The 20228-nt window shown below is 40.6% G+C and overlaps 1 protein-coding gene across 1 annotated transcript in view; it reads right to left on the bottom strand.

The window, feature by feature from the left end:
• Positions 1–3339: 3339 nt before the first annotated feature.
• The window catches only part of mbtd1 (mbt domain containing 1), a gene marked incomplete at its 5' end in the record, with an annotated part of 29984 nt that continues 13095 nt past the window's right edge, over positions 3340–20228 (bottom strand). Inside the window, 9 exons of the mRNA XM_080834937.1 lie at positions 3340–5984; positions 16214–16378; positions 16943–17014; positions 17134–17368; positions 17544–17626; positions 17733–17880; positions 17983–18087; positions 18176–18231; positions 18338–18572. Of these exons, the coding sequence (XP_080691063.1) occupies positions 5875–5984; positions 16214–16378; positions 16943–17014; positions 17134–17368; positions 17544–17626; positions 17733–17880; positions 17983–18087; positions 18176–18231; positions 18338–18572 (1209 nt within the window). The 3' untranslated portion in view covers positions 3340–5874. The remainder of the gene's footprint in view (positions 5985–16213; positions 16379–16942; positions 17015–17133; positions 17369–17543; positions 17627–17732; positions 17881–17982; positions 18088–18175; positions 18232–18337; positions 18573–20228) is intronic.

Raw genomic sequence — 20228 nt, forward strand, 5'->3', positions numbered from 1 at the left:
GCTAGTATTCACGTCTTTGAAGAGGTGTACACACATAAAAACATTATACTTTGCATAAAACCCAAAAAAGTTTACTTAATTGAAGAGAATATGTGTTCAGAAGTGACAATTATTAAGGTTACACGTCGATTTTCAGACTTTGGAACACATTTATATCAAAACTATGGGATTTAGTTACTTACCATTCAACCATGAGGGACAGGGATGCAGTGTCACTGCATGGTCAAAAATGCAGGGTCGTGGCTAAAACACAGGCTCAGCCAATGGACTAAAACTCTTGTGTTGCGGTAGTGACATGAAAACTGGGGACATGATTTTTTTTGAGTATAGTTTATTTATTTAAAAATTAAACCCACAATAAATCTAAATCTTACAACTTCTATTTAAACTAAATCATAAAGATCTTTGAAATAACACTATTGAAAAAAATAAAAAATTGTTTTAAGTTTTATTTACAGAAATTGAAATTTAGATGTCAGGGTGGGGGACAGCTACTTCCCAAAAAAAAGTTCCCTATAAATGATGATTTTGTATATATTTAGCTTATCACTCAACATTCAATTTCTAGTCTTTTTTACACATAGTAAGTTTCAATAACTCCATACCATTACATATCGACATTCAAGCAGCAAAGATGACACGTCGTTGTGTGGTGAGAACTGATAGAAAATCGATAACAACAACAATCGCCGCCATTTTCTTTATTTTTTGTAACCTACAATAAATAAAGCAGGCTTCCAGTCAATGGAAAAATGGCTTCCCCCCACCGGCGATTGTTGTTGTTTACGATTTTCTATCAGTTCTCACCACACAACGACGTCTCATCTTTGCTCCTTGAATGTCGATATGTAATGATATGGAGTTATTGAAACTTACTACGTGTAAAAAAGACTAGAAATTGAATGTTTATTTTTCATTGAATGTTTACATAAAGTTGCACTGGGTGCCTTTAAATAGACCATAACCTATTCTTAGTAAATATCTATGGCTAAATACTTAATTGTTTTGTAAATAGTTTTTATTGTTGAGGGACCGCACTTTACACGAATTCGGTAGAATGGTCCATAGCCTATATGTAAAATTGACAGCTTGTTTTTGTCCGTGACCGGCTCATAAATGTTGTTAAAATGGTCTGGCAACATGAAAAGGATCCCTACAGAGATAGACCTGTGTCTGTTTACCTCGATAACAGTAAAACTGTAGAAAATGTTTCTTTCTTACTCAAGTTCTGGTCTCTGACAGATCACTCCACTCAGTACCTGTAGTCTAAAGTTTACCAACGAAGTAATGGACTACAGGCAGGCACTGAATAGTTTGCTACGTCAGAGCCCAGCAGAACAGACAGATCATTTGCATAATTATTCGCTAGTTAGCTCGCTAGCATTAGACCAAAACTCTGTTGTGTTGTTGTGTATAGAGATGAAAGCCTGCCAGACCTATGCAGACAAAAGCATCTTCACAAATATTGGAAAACTGTCACATCAGCTTGTCAACAGGGCACCCAAAGGTACAGAACACATTTTACTTCTAGTGATGCAAGAAAGTGTTGTTAACCCCTTATGTTTTTGTGAATAAATATTGCTTCAGTGTTATCAATGTTGATGACTTATACAAAGATCTGATCACATTTTACTCAATATTTATGCAGATTTTCAGGAATCTCTAAGAGGTTCATAAACTATCTAGCACCTCTGTTGATGGTGTATTTGTCTAATGCATCTGCTCCTATAGTTGGACATTCTTGATGGTGAATGGAATGGATGTTGCTAGTCTTTTGAAAAGATAAATGTGGCTCACAGCTGCATGAGGGTACTTTCAAGGAAAGATGCCTGCAGACATTGGAGTCTTGTGGAACAGAGATGGAAATACATGTTTTAAATATAATCTAATATAATCATCCTCATTCTTTCAAACATGTTAGCAATTTTCTTTTAGATCCATATTGGGGTGGAGCCTACATTTATGCAGGAACCTGTTCAAATGAGCCACAACTGACCCCCGGTTCTTCAAGGACCTTGCCATAGCCATCTGGACCTGTTCAAAGGAGCCACAACTGTCTCCTGGGTTCTTCAAGGACCTTGCCATAGCCATCTGGCGGTCAGAGGTCTTGTGGAACTGATCCGGTGAGGGGAAGGTGTGCAACAGGCTCAAAAACCTGAACCTCGAAATGTGACAGTTTGAAGACAAGGGTAAGCCTCCTATTGATTAAGGGCAATATATGAAAGAATGATGTAGTCTGTTCCTGGTAGAACTTTCACCTAAGCCATCATGGAAATCATCTATTGACATAAACCAAAGTGAATGCGAGTGCCTGGAGCATGGGACAGTGTGTCAATTGGTTGATTTGAACATTATTTTAGTCTACTTTATGGTTGTTTGAAAGACTGTTCAAGCCAGAACTTTGACTTTAACATTTTGCTGTAGTTTTAAGTTGTGTAATGTATTGTACGTGTAAAGAAAAGCCTATACAGTCATGGACAAAAATATTGGCACCACTGCACTCCTGTCACACAATGCACCTATTTTGCCAGAAATGAACAAGCTGTTGAGGAAGGCTGGCTCCGTGGTGGGAAGAGAACTGGACAATCTGGCGGCGGTAGCGGAGAAGAGGACAAGGAGGAAGCTGGATGCTCTCCTGAGGAACCCCTCCCATCCCCTCTATGACGAGTTAACGCAGATAGGGAATTTCCCTAACGGGATTCTAAAAAGTTTATCTATCTTTATCTAGATATAATCCAGTGACCCAGTTAAAATTTCACTCTGCGGAAGACTGTGATGTAGCAAGAATTCATGGCTTGTCTGTGAATGCAGTGATGGCAAAATAAAACGATGGCGAGTATCCTGTAAAGGAACCATTTTTAGAACTTAGAAGTGTTCTCCATTAGTTACAAGACACCGCTCTTGTGGTCCTGGATTTAAAGAAACAGAGGGTTAGTTCTGTATAAAACCATGATTAGAGGACTGTCAGATTGTATGGTGACATAGGTCAGCCTTTGTGAATGAATTACTCATTACTGACATACACTTACTGATATATGCTTTATGTGCTGATCACTTTTGATTTGAAACCTATATTTGGCAAATTAGTAGCACAAGGAATACTCTACTAGTTCCACAGGACACCACACAAGTGACCTTCAACTTAATTGTAGTACCACTGCTACATACACAACCAACATTTTGTTCAGCTATTTCACAATTCACAGAATAGTTCACCTCATCTTGCAAAACACTTGAGTCAAGACAAGGATATTATGTTAAGGTATCCTTTAATTCAGTGTAAAACATTACAATTTTCAACAAATGTCTTATTTACAGCCATGGCAAAATATTTTGCAATGCCTGTTGAAAACAATACCAACTGAACTATATACAAATAAGCTGATTTCTCAAAAACTCTAAGCACTGACAGATTTCAATAATGGTACAAGCAAAACCAGACCATACAAAAGATGTAGAAACCCCACTCCCCTCATGTACCAGGCATGGCCAATCAGTTTTCTTATATAAAACAAATACAAATAAATAAAAAACTAAAACTAAAAGAAACTAAAATAAAACTACTATGATTGCCCAATAATTGCAAAATGCTAGCACCATCATCTAATTACTAATGCAACAGTGTGTCCGAGAAGAAACAGGGTTCGGATCACAGCAAGAGGTACACATGTGGTGCTCTTATCCAGCTGCACGCACTCATCATTTACTGCAGTTGAGGATTCTTTTGGGTTGCTCCTTTTGTTTAAGAAGTATAGCATTAATTATAAGGCATCAATCTGGCTGAACACACACACACACACACACACACACACACACACACACACACACACACACACACACACACACACACACACACACACACACACACACACACACACACACACGTCCTTTATAAAGGTTGTGCATTAGGATTTTACTTGATTTTTAGTGCAGGTTAGCAGCTAAACAACCTCTGAACAGTCCTGTTTTCAGTGTAGGTAAACAATAACAAGTGATTTGGTCTTCTAAGAAAAAATGCCATCATGAAATATTTGACATTACAGTGTGTTATTGCTCAAGTTGATCCATAATACATGAGATAACTAGAGATACAAGATGCAACATAACGTTCATATATTCAGAAAACATAATAAGAATGACAAAACACATGACATGAGTAGCAAGTTGGTACCAAAATGTCTTGGTCTTAATCATAAGGAACAATTGATAGACTGTGTTAAATTATCCAAAATGGCAAAGCCACAGATAAAATCCAGTAATAATGGAAATAGCTTTTACAAAATGATCTCAAACCTGTTTCCCATTGAGGACCTCAGCAGTGACTATGTCCATATAAACCTTACAACCCTGAAGTCAATCCCACTGAAAACAATGGTCTTGAGGTAATGTACTTCAAAGAGTTAGCACAGAAAAGAACTTTCATTGTTTTTTTTCCAAAGAAATGCAAAAATAAAAAAACTCACACTAATTAAGCAAAAATGCTAGAAAACCTTGTGAAAAACCTGACCAAGGTGAGAAACCTCGTACTGGCCATCTGTAGATCTGGAAACGACACTCAAAGCCAATACGTCAAAAGAATAAAATGCAAACATTTCCTGAGAAGTAACACAGAACCTTACTGGTTCACATTAGAGATCATTATTATTGTAAGACAGATCACTGAGCATTATTTTAATAGAGGCTCTCTTTTAGTTACATTTTCTTTCAACTTGTCTGCTTCACATTTGGTGTATCTATACCAACATAATACATATTAGTATGGATATTGGGAAACATTACACAGCTAGACATAAAGTCACAGTACAAATAATGAATCTTTAGGTATCTTTCTCTCATTGATGTAAACTGATGTAATTGCAATAACGAGATATAAAACCTCATTGCATAATATTCCTTACAAACATCCACAATGATGTGCAATGGCAAAGGAAAAAAGGTGTTTTGGTGTTCAGGCTTAAATACATTTGTTCCCAGTGTTTACACTGTTGGATCAATTTCTAGAGATCTAGAATAAGCTGACAACAGCTTATTAAAATACAACTGTTTTGAGGGCCTGCTACAAGATTTGTTTTAACACCAAAGCTTTGTATATACATTTTAAAAAGCCTGAGTTCAGAGGTAGTATTTTCTCCTCAACAAGGTATAAACACTATAATCTTAAATGTTTTTGATTCTCAGCTGTCAAGACTGAGTAGGTAGTGTTGATGTGGTGAAAATTAAGCAATGCATCAGTTATCATATAATTACCACTGCCTTGTCTGTAAGCAGCCATGGCTCTTCGACACTGAACAGATGGCAGGATGTGGGTGAGGGTAAATATATTCATTTACACATTGTCATATCAGGTTGGACACCCTTGTATTTTCATCAGTAAACATGGAGCCATTAACACAAGTAATTATCACAATAAACAACTCTGTGACACTAACAGGCCAATCAACACAGTTTTCCCTCAGTAACTTTGACTATGTCTATGATTGATCATGTCTATTTTAGACCGTTCACTTGATTCTGCATCATTATATACAAATACATATTCATGCATTTATCACTGTATAATTTTTATATTCTTTCATGGATCCACCCGCACTTAGTTAACTTATTGCAACGTTGAATTCAAATAAACTAATAATGAAAACTTCAAGTACAATAGTTAAAGTAAATTCAGTACATTTCTGAAAACAAAGGGGAAAAAGTCGGCTTCCTCAGTAGTAACCAAGACTGTGTTTTCATGTAGTCTTACCTGGAGAGAGGAGACAAAGAAAAGAAACAATTTGAATCCTCTGACGCGGGCGACCACCTCTTGTTTTCTCAATGCTGCTGACACATGGATTCAGTTTCAACAGGGCACTGTGGCACTCTGTCCTCCCTGATTCAGGGCTCCTGTTTGGTACAGTATTTGCTGGAGCCATTAGTCTCCTGGTCAGATATGCCCTGCGAAATGGTGAATTCATCCACTTCCTCCTTCAGCTGCAGTAAAGTCTCTGGCATACAAGAGAAATAATACATGGGACATAAGACACACAACTAAAATATAGAACTAATCAACAGTCCAACATTTCAGAGACCAACTGACCAATAACCATTCTAAAACTATGGAAATGATGTCACTGTCCATGCATGATGCACACTACATAAAGGCTGTATAAAATGTACAGTCCCGCTCAGCATTATTGGCACCCCTAGTAAATATGAGCAAACAGGCTATGAAAAAATATATCTTTGTAGTTTATCCTCTTGGTCTTCCACTCAAAATATTCACAAAAATCATACCTTTTCAGACCCAGGCAACGGACAAACGACTATGAGCAAGCAGTGTACATGCGGTAAAATCTGCAAGAACATCCATGGCTTAAAGCTCCACCAAGCGAGGATGAAGTGCCCGTTGGGAGCAGAAGCAGCACAACGCACAGGTGTTACACCTGGTGAGACGCAGGAGGAGCCAGGCCCGGAGTCACCCCAAAGTGCCCAGAACCTCCAAGTGTTGCAAACTAATCCCTCGAGCATCAAGTCTGATAGGAGGCGGATCAAATGGCCTGCAGCTAGCATGACCTCACTCTGGAAGCAGTTTGATGACGATGTCGACCAAATTCTGGAGGCAATGGCGAAAGGAGAGGCCGACAGGAAGCTACAAGGTATGACGACAATCATTGTCAGCATCGCAGCTGAACGGTTTGGCGAGGAGGAGAAGAAAAGCCCCGGAACATCCTTCTCAAAGAATCAAAGAGCTGTAAGGATCCACAACATCAGGCAGGAGATGAAAGCGCTGAAATCGCAGTACAAGGCGGCAGGACAAGAGGAACGCATTGGCCTGGCCCAGCTAATGTGCATCCTTCGGAAAAACATCAGAGTTCTCCGACGGGCTGAGTGGCATCGGAGGCGGCGGCGTGAGAGGGCACGTAAACGTGCTGCTTTCATCGCTAACCCCTTCCAAGTTCACTAAGGATTTGCTGGGGTAGAAGCGCAGTGGCAAACTGGCCTCCTCGCAGGAAGATATAGACCAACATCTGAAGCAGACGTACAGCGACCCCGCAAGAGAGCAGGAGTTGGGAGAGTGTAACAACCTCATAGAACCCCCTGAACCAGAAGTGCAGTTCGACATGTCGGAGCTGCAGCTAAAGGAACTTAGGGAGGTTGTCCGCAAAGCAAGCAAATTGCTCCAGGACCAAGTGGCACTTCCTACAAAGTGTATAAGAACTGTCCCAAACTCCTGCTGCGTCTGTGGAAAATCCTGCGAGTCTTCTGGAGAAGAGGGAGGATCCCTGAACAATGGAGAGTGGCTGAAGGGGTATGGATCCCAAAGGAGGAAAACTCCACTCAGCTAGACCAGTTCCGCATCATCTCCCTGCTGTGTGTTGAGGCAAAGATTTTCTTCAGTGCTGTTTCCAAACGGCTGTGTACCTACCTGGCAAAGAACACCTACATAGATACATCGGTCCAGAAAGGCGGCATTCCAGGAATGTCAGGATGTCTGGAGCATACTGGTGTGGTGACACAGCTCATTCGGGAGGCCAGAGAGAACAAGGGCAACCTGTCAGTGTTGTGGCTTGACCTGGCAAACGCATTCGGTTCCATTCCACACAAGCTGGTTCAGCTCACCTTAAGAAAACATCATGTACCCAGCATGTGTACAGACCTCATCGCTGATTATTACAGCAATTTCAGGATGAGGGTCTCTTCAGGAGGAACAACATCCAGTTGGCACAAGGTGGAGATCGGTATTATCACAGGGTGTACTATCTCTGTGACATTGTTCTCCCTAGCCATGAACATGCTCACTAAGTCTGCTGAGCCAGAGTGCAGAGGGCCCCTCACAAATTCCGGACAACGGCAACCACCCATCAGGGCATTCATGGACGACCTCACAGTCATGACAGAATCAGTCCCAGGCTGCCGGTGGATTCTGAAGGGACTTGAAAAGCTGGTGGAATGGGCCCGGATGCGTTTCAAACCCGCCAAATCCAGATCAATGGTGCTGAGGAAAGGGAAGGTGGAGGACAAGTTCCGGTTTAACATCACAGGCACAGCCATTCCAACCATCTCAGAGAAGCCAGTCAAGAGCTTGGGCAAGGTTTTTGACTGCTCTCTGAGAGACACAACATCTATCCAGTCAACCTGCACTGAGTTGGATGGCTGGCTGAAATCCGTGGACAAGTCAGGCCTACCTGGGAAGTTTAAAGCCTGGGTCTACCAACATGGCATTCTTCCCAGGATCCTGTGGCCCCTCCTTGTCTATGCAGTCCCTATCTTGACAGTTGAGACCTTGGAGAGGAAAGTCAGCAATCACCTCAGGAGATGGCTTGGATTACCAAGGAGCCTGAGCAGCATTGCACTCTACGGGAACACCAAAAAACTGCAACTGCCTTTCAAATCCTTTGAGGAGGAATTCAAGGTAACTAGAGCCAGAGAAGTGGTTCAGTACAGGGACTCAAGTGATCCGAAGCTGGCTAAGGCAGGGATCCAAGTGAGGACTGGCAGGAAATGGAGGGCAGAGGAAGCAGTTCAAGAGGCAGATGCAAGGCTGCGTCACAGGAGCCTGGTGGGAGTGGTCACACGAGGCCGAGCAGGGCTAGGATCCTTTCCAACTCCCCAAATGAACACCAGGGGGAAGGAAGGGCGACGACTTGTTCAGGAGGAGGTGAGAGCAGCAGTGGAGGAGACGAGAACCTGCAAGGCAGTGGGGATGAAGCAGCAGGGAACTTGGACGAGGTGGGAGAATGTGGTCGAAAGGAAAGTGACCTGGGCTGAGCTTTGGAAAGCTGAGCCTCACCGCATCAAATTCCTCATCCAGGCAGTGTATGATGTGCTTCCAAGCCCATCAAACCTGCACATATGGGGCATAGCAGAGACACCAGCATGCCCACTGTGTTTTAAGCGAGGAACCCTGGAACATATCCTCAGTTGCTGTACAAGGGCACTTGGAGATGGTCGGTACAGGTGGAGGCATGACCAAGTCCTCAAGACCATTGCTGAAGCCATCAGCATAGGACTGGAGTGGGCAAAGCAGTTCCGACCCTCCAAGAAAACCATCGCCTTTGTCAGAGCTGGGGACAAGCCAACTCCTGCGAGAAGAACATCATCTGCAAGCATCCTGTCGTCTGCAAGAGACTGGCAGTTGTTGGTGGACCTTGAACACCAGCTGAAGTTCCCCAGCCATATTGCAGTCACCACCCTGCGCCCAGACATTGTCCTTGTGTCTGAGTCCACCAAGCAAGCAGTGCTGCTGGAGCTGACAGTCCCGTGGGAAGATCGCCTGGAAGAAGCTTTCGAGAGGAAGCTCTCCAAGTACGCAGGACTGGTCAGAGACTGCCAGCAGGCTGGCTGGAGAGCAAGGTGTTTCCCTGTGGAGGTTGGATGCAGAGGATTTGCAGCCCGTTCCTTGGCCAGAGCCTTCAGTAGTTTAGGTATCGAGGGTGAGAGAAAGAGGAGAGCCATCCGCAATACCACCGATGCGGCAGAGAGAGCCTCAAGATGGCTGTGGCTCAAAAGAGGGGAGCCATGGAGTCATGGTAGCTAGCTAGCCATCTGGACACAAGCTGGGGTCTGATCAGCCCCGGCTGGGTCACCTGGAGGAGGGCGTATGATGTTGAAAGACCCGAAACGTCCAATGATCCCAGGAACATCACTGAAGATGTGTCCAGATTAGGCATCAGTAGATGTATGTACACACTTGAAGTCAAATTATTGAAAGAAAAAAAAAACTGTTGACATTAAATCAATATTTTTCCACAAAACATGTGTGCCACAATTATTGGCACCCCTAGGAAAATCTTATAATTGAAATCTAACTGAAGTATATTTCCAGTCATGTTTTACATTTTTAAGTTCACCTGTTTGATTAGGAACTCTTAAAAGGTCAACCATGACTTCCTGTTCCACTGGCGTACAAATATGAGGTGACACAGGCCGAATTCCATAAGTCATTCATCACTATGGGAAAGACTCAAGAACACAGTGACGATGTGCGATGAAAAGTTGTTAAGCTGCACAAATCAAGAAATGGACACAAGAAAATCTCTAAACAGTTGAAAATACCCATTTCCACTATCATGGAAATAATAAAGAAGTTTAAAGCGACGGGAGATGTTAAGAATCAGCCTGAAAGATGACGTGTGTGTACATTGACCCCACGCACCGTGAAGAGGATGATTCGACTGGCAAAATAATCTCCAAGGGTCACAGCTGGAGAATTGCAGACATTATTTGAGTCTTGGGGTCACAAAGTCTCCAAAACTACCATCAGATGCCACCTAGTACATCACCACAGGTTGTTTTGGAGGGTTGCCAGGTTGCCTTTTGTCAATCAACAACAAACTAAAGTGCCTACAGTTTGCCAAATGTAAGTCAGACTTTAATGGGACCAAGTTATATGGTCAGATGAGACCAAAAGTAAGCTTTTTGGAAACAAACATCAAAGGTGGGTTTGGCGTTGACAGAAAGATAGCCATACAGAAGAGCAACCCATACCCACTTTGAAGTATGGTGGCGGATCTCTGATGGTGTGGGACTGTTTTTCTTCCAAAGGCCCTGGACATCTTGTTAGGATACATGGTATCATGTACTCCATCAAATACCAGCAGATATTAAATAAAAACCTAACAGTCCCCCTCTAGGAAGCTTAAAATGGGATGTGGTTGGACCTTCCAGCAGGACAATGATCTGAAGCATACCTCAAAATCAACACAAAAATGGTTCACCGACCGCAGAATAAAGGTTTTGCCATGGCCATTACAGTCCCCTGACCTGAACCCCATAGAAAAACTGTGGGATGAGCTGAAGCCGAGTCTACAAGCGTTGACCTCAGAATCTGAAGGATCTGTAGAGACACTGTATGTAGGAATGGTCTCAGATCCCGTGCCATGTGTTCAGCAACCTCATCACGCATTAAAGAAGAAGACTTAGAGCTGTTATCTTGGCAAAGGGAGGCTGCACAAACCATTTAATCATGGGGTGCCAATACCTGTGCACACATGTTTTGGAGAATAATATGTATTTAATGTAAAAAAAAAAAAAAAATTCTTTCAATTATTGTACCTCAATGAAAAGGTAAGATTTTTATGAATATTTTGAGTGGAAGACCAAAAGGATAAACAACAAAGACATATTTTCTCATAGCCTGTTTGCTCATATTTACTAGGGGTGCCAATAATGCTGAGCGGGACTGTAACTGTTTAGTATTATATTGCAGTGACACATGCATTTGCTGGACTTGAAGCTAAGTTGCTTTATCATTATTAGGCTAAAGTAACCATTCATGTTTTAAATATTTAAAAGTATAAACTTCACTTAATAGGAACCACCTATAGGAACATGTACACCTGTATTACACTCTCAAAGCCACAGCCAGTAATAAGACATTGTTTTAGGCTAAGTTTTTGCAACGGCCTTTATATTTTTGACTTGATCGTGACCAATAACATGGCTTCATATTTCATATAAATTAGGAGTTGCAATAATAATTGCACCAAGCTGTTTTTTTCTGTTAATGCATGCAAAATAGAGTGCAAATGACTAATCATGACTCATCTCCACATCAATTGCAAATCTGCAAGAAAGAGGTATCCTAGCTGTCATTTTAACTGGTAAACTACATATGGACAAATGAAAGCAAGTCAAGACACGGCAACACAAAAGATAGAAACCAATTTGTTTGGATTCATGTTAATATTAGGAGTTGAATCAATAAACGTTAAGGTCAATGTCAAGGTCATGTAAAGTGTTAGCTTTAAAGCCATAGAATGGCTACTTTGAAGTTGAAATGGTCCTGTGGTGACAAGAGCTAATTATTTTAAACATCTAATAATAGGCAGCCTGTTTGTGTAGATATGACAAAATATTAGAGGGGATATGGGCCAAATATAGTGGGGTATAGCAAAACTAGTGTATAGGGGGCCAAATATAGAGGGGTATTGCAAAACTCAGGTCAAGGCATGAACGATGTAAGGAGGTGGAGTAAGGAAAATTAACTTCTCAGGGGAGACAGACATATGATAAACTTCTGAGGTATTCATCTTCTCAGGAAGACAGACATATGCAGGGTTTTTGAGGTATATTCATGTGGATTAATAGTTTTTAGAACAGTCAAATTCATTTTCATGGCGTATGATCCTGTGAAGGACAGATAAACGCAGCTGTTGTTCCAAATATCAAAGTTCAAAACCCCATGAAAACTTACGTACAGTTTTACAGTACTACGTCCCCAAAATATCTCAGATAACAAGGGGTCAAATATGATAATATAGCGTCTAAACATCCATCTGATATAGTGTAGGCTACAATTACAAGTTTGCAACAATCGTGATTAAAACAAAATGATTCCAATTTGATTAAAATGTTTGTCTCAGGGACCATAGACGGGAAAAGAAACTAGTTTTGCTGTTTTTGTCAAATACCATATCACAGGGTCAATGTTCACGCACAACCCTGTGAATGCAGCGATCGGCATAGCCTTGGTCAGGGGTCGGCAATAGGCAGACCGTGGTCCGGCGAGACAAAAACAAAAATAATGTTTTTTTAAATAATTTGACCAAGCGGTTTTAACAACTGATGTTTGGGTGACTTTTACAAACCCGTTAAATACATTAAATGAACCATAGGGGGACTGGTGCACGCACGAGCTGCAGCGAATTTACTGAAGGAAATAGTGTGTGAGAGTTGAGAGGGAAAGATTAATTGCAGTTCGCGGTTGAAGAGAAAGATCGCATGCTCTAAGAAGAGAAAGGTAGACAGCGAGAACTGAGCTTTAAAAGAGGAGTGGACAGACGTGTACATGTTCATTCTGCCTGCGCACAGCTGTAAGCCTGTGTGCCTGATATGCTCTGAGACTGTGGGACTCGTCAACGTGAAACGCCACTACGATATGAAGCACAACGAATTTGATCAAAATAACCCTCTCAAATCCGAACTGCAAGCACAGATAATACATGATCTTAAAGCCCAGTATGCCCGATCTACCATCATCCTGACTAATTCATTCACTGCTTAACAACAAGCAAACGAGTGCATGAGTGCTGTAGCTGAAACTTTGCTAGGGAATATGCTGGACACTATGTTTAATGTTAATTATATGGAAAAACACAATACACACTGTTGAAATATTATTGAAATGTAGACCTTCATTTGATCTGATAGTCAGTTGTTGACCAAACCTACTACTAGCACCTATACTTACATTGGCTAAATATGCCCCTGAATCATAATCCACACCTTGACTGTTGGTACATAAAACACATGCAGTCCTATATCAGTGAAATCAACGGTCATAAAAATATGTGATAGACCTCCGGACCCGAGCTTGAAGAAAGTTTTTGAAACTGGACCCCTTAGAATTTTAATTGGATACCCCTGGCCTAGGTGTTAAGCTTGAGCCTCAAATGATTATGTTTTTATTTATTTTATCTGTTTTGTAGCAGAAAAAAAATATTTGGGTGTCAGCCCCTGAGACATTTTTTACCATTACAGTGTTTGAACTGGGTTGAACCAGGGTTTTGGGATTAGAAGGGCCACAAGAAATACATAGTTTAATACTAAGTCGTCGTGTTGAAGTCATATTTCTCATAAAACCAATACTCAAGTAAGTAAGCCGAGGCTAACAGAGTACAACCATGTATTTTGGTTTGAAGAGTGCTGGAATAAATGGGATTTTACATGATCACTATCACAATGAAGGTAGCCTGACCACAAATGCACTAAATTTGATTGATTAACCTCCGGAGATTGGGTAGTGTGTTCAAACTAAACTGTTAAAACATGCTAAAAACCGGTGAGATATCTGTAAATTACACAGAACTCTTCTCACTTATGCAGTGAGAAACCTCATTCCACGAAACAATAGGAGAAGTGCTATGCAAAAGATAGGTTCCCTATAGAGATAGACCTGTGTCTGTTTACCTTAATAATTGAAAAGACACTAGAAAATTAACAGAGAAAGTTTCTTCAAGCTATGGAACAAAGAGAAACCTGCAACGTTCAAGATCATAATGTGACAATGAAATAACAAAGCATACTTGATGCAAGCTTTTTTTAAACTTAGTCAAGACATACTTCGTAGACACTTAACAACAACAACAACTGCACTCTGAAACTATAACTATAACTATAGTCTAAGAGACTTAAAGTTAAACCCTTTGCATCCCAGCTACAGTTCATTTGATGTAACTAATTTAGTAAATATTCAAATATATAAAAATTTAAATTTGTTGTCGAATGTTATATGTTATAAAATGTTATAGGGATTCAAATTGTTGGAGTCAAAGTCATACTCTCATATACAGTACCAGTACAGTACCAGTTTGGACACAGGTTTTTTCTTTACTTTTATTATTTTCTACAAGGTAGACACTTTTTTTGTCTAGTACATCATTCCATATGTGTTCTTCCATAGTTTCATAAGTTGACTTCAGTATTAATGTTGAAAATAATAAAAGTAAAGAAAAAAAAATGAAAAGTGTGTCCAAACTTTTGACTGGTACTGTACAAGCCATACAAGATAAAGCCAGCTGTCCAAAAAGATAAAGCAACAGGTACATAAGTAGAAAGGTTGCACTGGTAACTTTATTATCCCAAAAAGCCTCTTAAGATATGGGATGAGATGAGTGGGGGTGGGAATGGCCAGGGAGTCATATGAGATGGAATCTGGTAATGAATTAAAATATTTGTCTCGTAATAAAAATCGCTGCCCAACTTTACGGTTGTCAGCATGAGTTAAAATTAGGGATGCAAATTATCGATTAATTCATTAATCATTAGTTGATAATCTTATCGATCGACTTTCGGTTAATTGATAAGCGGCGTTTTTCACCTGAGTTTCAGTGCTTCAATAGGGCCTTTACAAATATCAGCTAAATAGTTGAGTTATTATATTACATTACATTCTGATAATTCTATTCTATTCTATTCTATTATACATTCCTCAAGTAATTATGCATTAGGAAAAGAAAGCAGAAAAGTTTTTTATGGTATAACAAAATACATTCTTTAATTTAAAACAAAGAAATAAATTATGGACTGGCTCAGTTCTTGCATTTGAAACAGACATAAAAAAAAAAAGAATAGAAGAAATTAAATAGAGAGCCAAACAGAATATTATTGAGCCTATAGATTATGAAGAAACTGCATCTAGGCTATTACAAGTTAAATAGCCAACACAACTCTCTGAAGTTTAACTTGCGCTCACGGTAGTGAGGGATAGAGTAGTTACATTCTTAATGGCAAGCCATCAGGCAAAGGTAAACTAGCCCGCTAACGAGCTAGGTATATAATATCATTAAGCCTGAGTGAGCTAGTCCGCTATCAAGCTAAATAGCCAACTCAACTCTTACTAACTTACTCTCATGAGCCAAACTCGCGGGCACACGTTAGCGCGGGAGTAGACAGAGATATTCATATTCATAGCAAGGTGAGCTAGCCTGCTAACGAGCTAATAACTAACCTCGCGGCAGTAAGCGAGAGAAGGTATAATACAGTGTAGCTGTGATTTCAGGTGAACTGGGGGTGCCATGCAGGACAGCAGCATGCACGGTGTTCAAATGATAACTGAGTGAGCTAGTGGAACTATTGTATTTCAATACCGCATTAAACAGAGAACATTTGACTTCTTTGCCTGAATTAACCATGTTGAAGTGGTCCCACACCGCACTTCTTTTCACTCGCTTCATTTTGTTTTCAACCGGTCTCTCGCGCTAGCGCCCTCTAGCGATTAATCGTGATTAATACATTTTGATCGAGCAACCTCTTAATCGACAATTAATCTAAAGTCGATTAATCATTTGCATCCCTAGTTAAAATGTCAATTACAATCCCAGAATCACCAATAATCGAACAAATGATTAAAATAATTGATCTTGACACCATTTCAAGTAAGAATATAAAACCAGTCAGTCATCAGCAAAAGAAGGCACAAGCCTGACAACAGTATTCATGAGATGGGTAAAAGTAGGCCCCTATGAAATCCATTTTCTTTTTACTAGGTTCAATTTGATCAGGTTCATTGATTTGTTTATCTGTCTATGTGACACCCTTGAAGTATAGGGTGGCAATGCTATGAAGACCACAAATCCAGTTTCATTAACCATCATTTTCAATAGTTTTTTTGCAAACGTATTGAAAGGTACTGGGCCCTATTTTCCCGAAAACGATCAAAATGTTTCCAGTATGGATGCATAGGGCAAGCATAGTCTGGAGACAAAAGAAATCATTAAGTCATCATGATTACCTGGATTGAAAGAATGGCCAAACTCCGCAGCGGGATGACGACGGGACCCAGGGAGACGTGGCGGGAGGAAGGGCGGGGTGTGCTCATCATCATCACCTGAGAAGGTCCTCCTCCTAAAAGGTCCACCAAACCCGACAAGCCGCCTCCCAAGTGAGATCTTCCTCTCTAGACACCAAGCCAGACGTTTGTTAGGTACCAAACCGTTCCCTCAAAGCCTCTGCTAAAAACATGTCATCCTTAGACTTAAGTTAAGGAACTAGTGGGTCCAAAGTGCAATCTCCACGTAGATTGCAGAAGAAAGGCACATCATGCAAGATTTTCTGATTTCACAGATTGGCCTGTAAGGAATATTAAAAAGAGTCCTAAAACTACAATGTTTTTTTGCCAAGACAAAATATAACAAAGATATTCATGACTGACACCAGCCTGCCCATCCCATCCAGTTAATCTGTATCTGAGGATACCAGGTCCATGACAGCTGCTACACACATGCAGCCAAAACAATGGAATGAAAGGCCAGGTTTTTAACAGATGCTTTCATCCAAAGTGACATACAGTCAATTTGCAGCAATTGGGAATCAAACATGGGTCAGCTGCTTGACACTAACCAATGCATCACCAGGCCCCCCACTACTCCCACTCCAGACAGATAACATCATACTGCAGCTTAAGGAAGATGCAAAGGAGAATGAAGCTGGATAAATGAGTCACCAAGAGAGAATGACCTACTCTTCTTCTGGCCCTTATACTGTGGTGTCTTCTTCTTCTGCTTCGTCACATTTAGTTGGATTTCTCTGGTGGCTGGAAATGAGAAAACATGACACTAAATAGATTACCCTCAAAACAGTATTGTCTATAGTTACAATAATATTTCAAAAACATTACCCAACAGCCCTTACTGGGTGAGGGGCGGCACTTACTTTGTGCTGCTGGTGGCTGTAATTGATAGCCTGTTAGTTGACACCAGCCCACAGGGTAGAGGTCAGGCGATTCACAGTCAACCCATTGGTCATACTCATCTTCCCAACCATCAAAGTGGATGCAAAGCAGTCTGTGGATTATCCTGGTGACTGTAGCAACACAAACAAGTCTAGGTTCCATTAGGTCCACAGCCTCCAGTTTCATTCCTGCACGAAAACCATGATTGGGAATATCCTATGATGACAGGGAAGACAACAAAAATCAGAATACTGTATTAGACATGAGTCATCAATAATTATTTTTTTCAATTTATTTATAAAAAGTGAAAGTCAATTCCAAATATCCAGGCAGTCAGTGTATTTCTGAGAGAGAATCTAGGGAAGTGTGTATGTAATGTGAGTTATTATACCTTACTGAAGAGTTTTACTGGAGCAGCAATGGATCTTGTCTCCCTGAGGTAGTCAAACCATTTGAATGGACGTTTTGTATAGCCTGCAGGGCACATCCCAGAGTCAGTGTCTGATACTACACTGCAAGCGTATCCTTCAGAACTGAAAACATTTCCAGTTAATTAAAAATTACTATGAAGAATCCTGACCTCTAGGAGGAGCGAGTTCAATGTTGTTGATTTCACAAAAGCCTACAGGGAAGATTGAAGGAGAGGTGGCATGGTAACAGAACCAGTCTGAACCATCAGCCGCCTCCGAGCCATCAATGGCAATCATCAGATATCCATCTGCAAGCACCTGCTCATACCCAAAACCAAAACACACACAGCCGTGATCAATACTTAGAACAAACCTCAGGACTCCTTGAACTCTTCACTTCCTGTTTGCCAGACGCTTTACCTTTCGTACAGTGGCAACACATATAGCAGAGAGGTTTAAAGGGTCTATGGCCTCAAGCTTCATCCCATCCCTGAACCATTCTCCACTCTGGTCAACATCCTTCACCTGTGAGATGGGAGAACATGGGGCTATGACACAAGTGCTTTCTTTCAAGTAAGAAGGGTGAGATGATAGTTTGAAGTTATCTAGTTACCTTCAAAAACAGCTGTGCTGGGGCTTCTGTTTGGCCCTCTGTCTTCCTTGACACATCTGGTAGAAGGAAAAGAAATATTTAAGAAAGTTGCCTTGATGCTCTATAACCATTCAAATTAACGTGCAAAAGTGAAGAATGCTGCCCCCAACCACCCTCATTCACCAGATCTTTTGAAGCGGTGTCCAATGCTGCGGGACCAGCCAATGTAATGGATAAGTGGGCTGAGCATGTGACACCAGAAGTCATCTGTGCCATCCTCGCTTTCTTCGTAAACAAGCCGAAGACGCCCCCCAATCACCTGTTCAACAAGGGCCACCCGGGTCCGGCACAGATGGGTCTTATCTACCACCTCTACCCTCATCAGCTTCTTAAATGGATAGTTCCTGCTCTCCTCCACCTAGAAACATTCATAAAAAAAAAAAAAGTAAAGTACACATCTCTGCATTGGAAGAATTAAGCACCGCTGCTCCTGAATAAGGAATGGTACTGCTGAAATTTCAGATTATCATTCATGGCAAAGCATAACGTTACATCCATTATGCTTACATCCATTATGCTTACATTATCTTTGAGACAAATAACCAGCCAGCAGTTAAATAAGTGTGTGCTGTTGATTCAGATAAAAATGTTAAAGACCAGTGTTGTGAGTTTTCCTGAGCATATAGCACCCCCACTTCAAAAGTAAAATCACTGACATGGGATACGGATAGTCATTGCAAGTAGTTACTCATAGGTTTGGTAATTTACATTGTTAGTAAAAGACTAAAATGTAATTTGAGCATTAGTGTTTGTATGCCAGAAAAAATAGACACCTGCCCTATTTTGCTTAACAAAGGTGTAGACAGGCTATAGATATTATAGCGTTTGTCTTTTTTAGAAAGGGAGACATTAGGGAGAGTCTAAGAGTTCTCATACACGCTGCAGGTCCAGGACCAGTGATTCACTCTCATAGTGTTATTTGGATTGGCAGTTAAAAGAATCTGTCGTCTAAACGTCTGAAATATCTTTGCTTCTACTTAGCCTACTTCTAATAAATGTGCTGTGCAGCTAGAGTGCTCTGTGTTTTCTATTGGAGCACATAGAAAATGGATGAGAAGTCATGGCAACTCATCCATCAGTAATGTTGACACTATTTGCACAATACCAGACCTTTGTATTCGTTTCTTAAGGAATATACATGCATATAAAACATAATTTTCAAACATTGACACACCCATTCCTGCCTTCTGCAATTGAAGGATCTTTATTGATCAAGAAACGTCATAATCAGAGGCCTATCCCAGTAACAAGGGATCTCCTTCAAAAAACACAATATACAATGTTGACTGAGTTTGTATAGTGTTTTTTCACACTGTTGACTGAGTAAGTCATTTTTAGCCTTGCAATAGGTGCCAAGATCTTCATGGACAGATTAAGCGAAATCAAGGTCAACCCTGAAACACAAATGAAATAAACCCAGAAAAAGGACCACAGTTACCCTAAATTTTATATTTAATCAGGGTGTCTGCAGGTTTTAACAAGTGCAATTTTAGACTTTTTTAGACCTTTTTTAGACCATCATGGGTTCAATTTAAGACCTTCACGGCGAATCAAAAAAAAGAAATAACAAAGCCAGACTGCAGTCAATTGACATTTATTGTCAATGAAACAAACATACAGCCGCGGAAAAAATTAAGAGACCACTTCAAAATTATCAGTTTCTCTGGTTTTACTATTTATTGGTATGTGTTAAAGTAAAACGTACATTTTTGTTTTATTCTATAACCTACTGGCAACATTCCTACCAAATTTCAAATAAAAATATTGTCATTTAGATCATTTATTTGCAGAAAAATGACAATTGGTCAAAATAGCATGGAAACTGATAATTTTGAAGTGGTCTCTTAATTTTTTCCGCGGCTGTATATACATCCATTATTTTACATGCTTCTAAGCTGTGCACTTTTGGTGGCAATTTCATCCTCCAGAACCTTAAGCTGGGAGAGTTTGTCTTTAGCAGCCCTCCTCAGAGTATTGGATTTTGAGAGGAGCTCTGCCATTTTGCTGCCAGCCT

This window comes from Sprattus sprattus, assembly GCF_963457725.1.
Source record: "Sprattus sprattus genome assembly, chromosome: 3".
Taxonomy (NCBI): domain Eukaryota; kingdom Metazoa; phylum Chordata; class Actinopteri; order Clupeiformes; family Clupeidae; genus Sprattus; species Sprattus sprattus.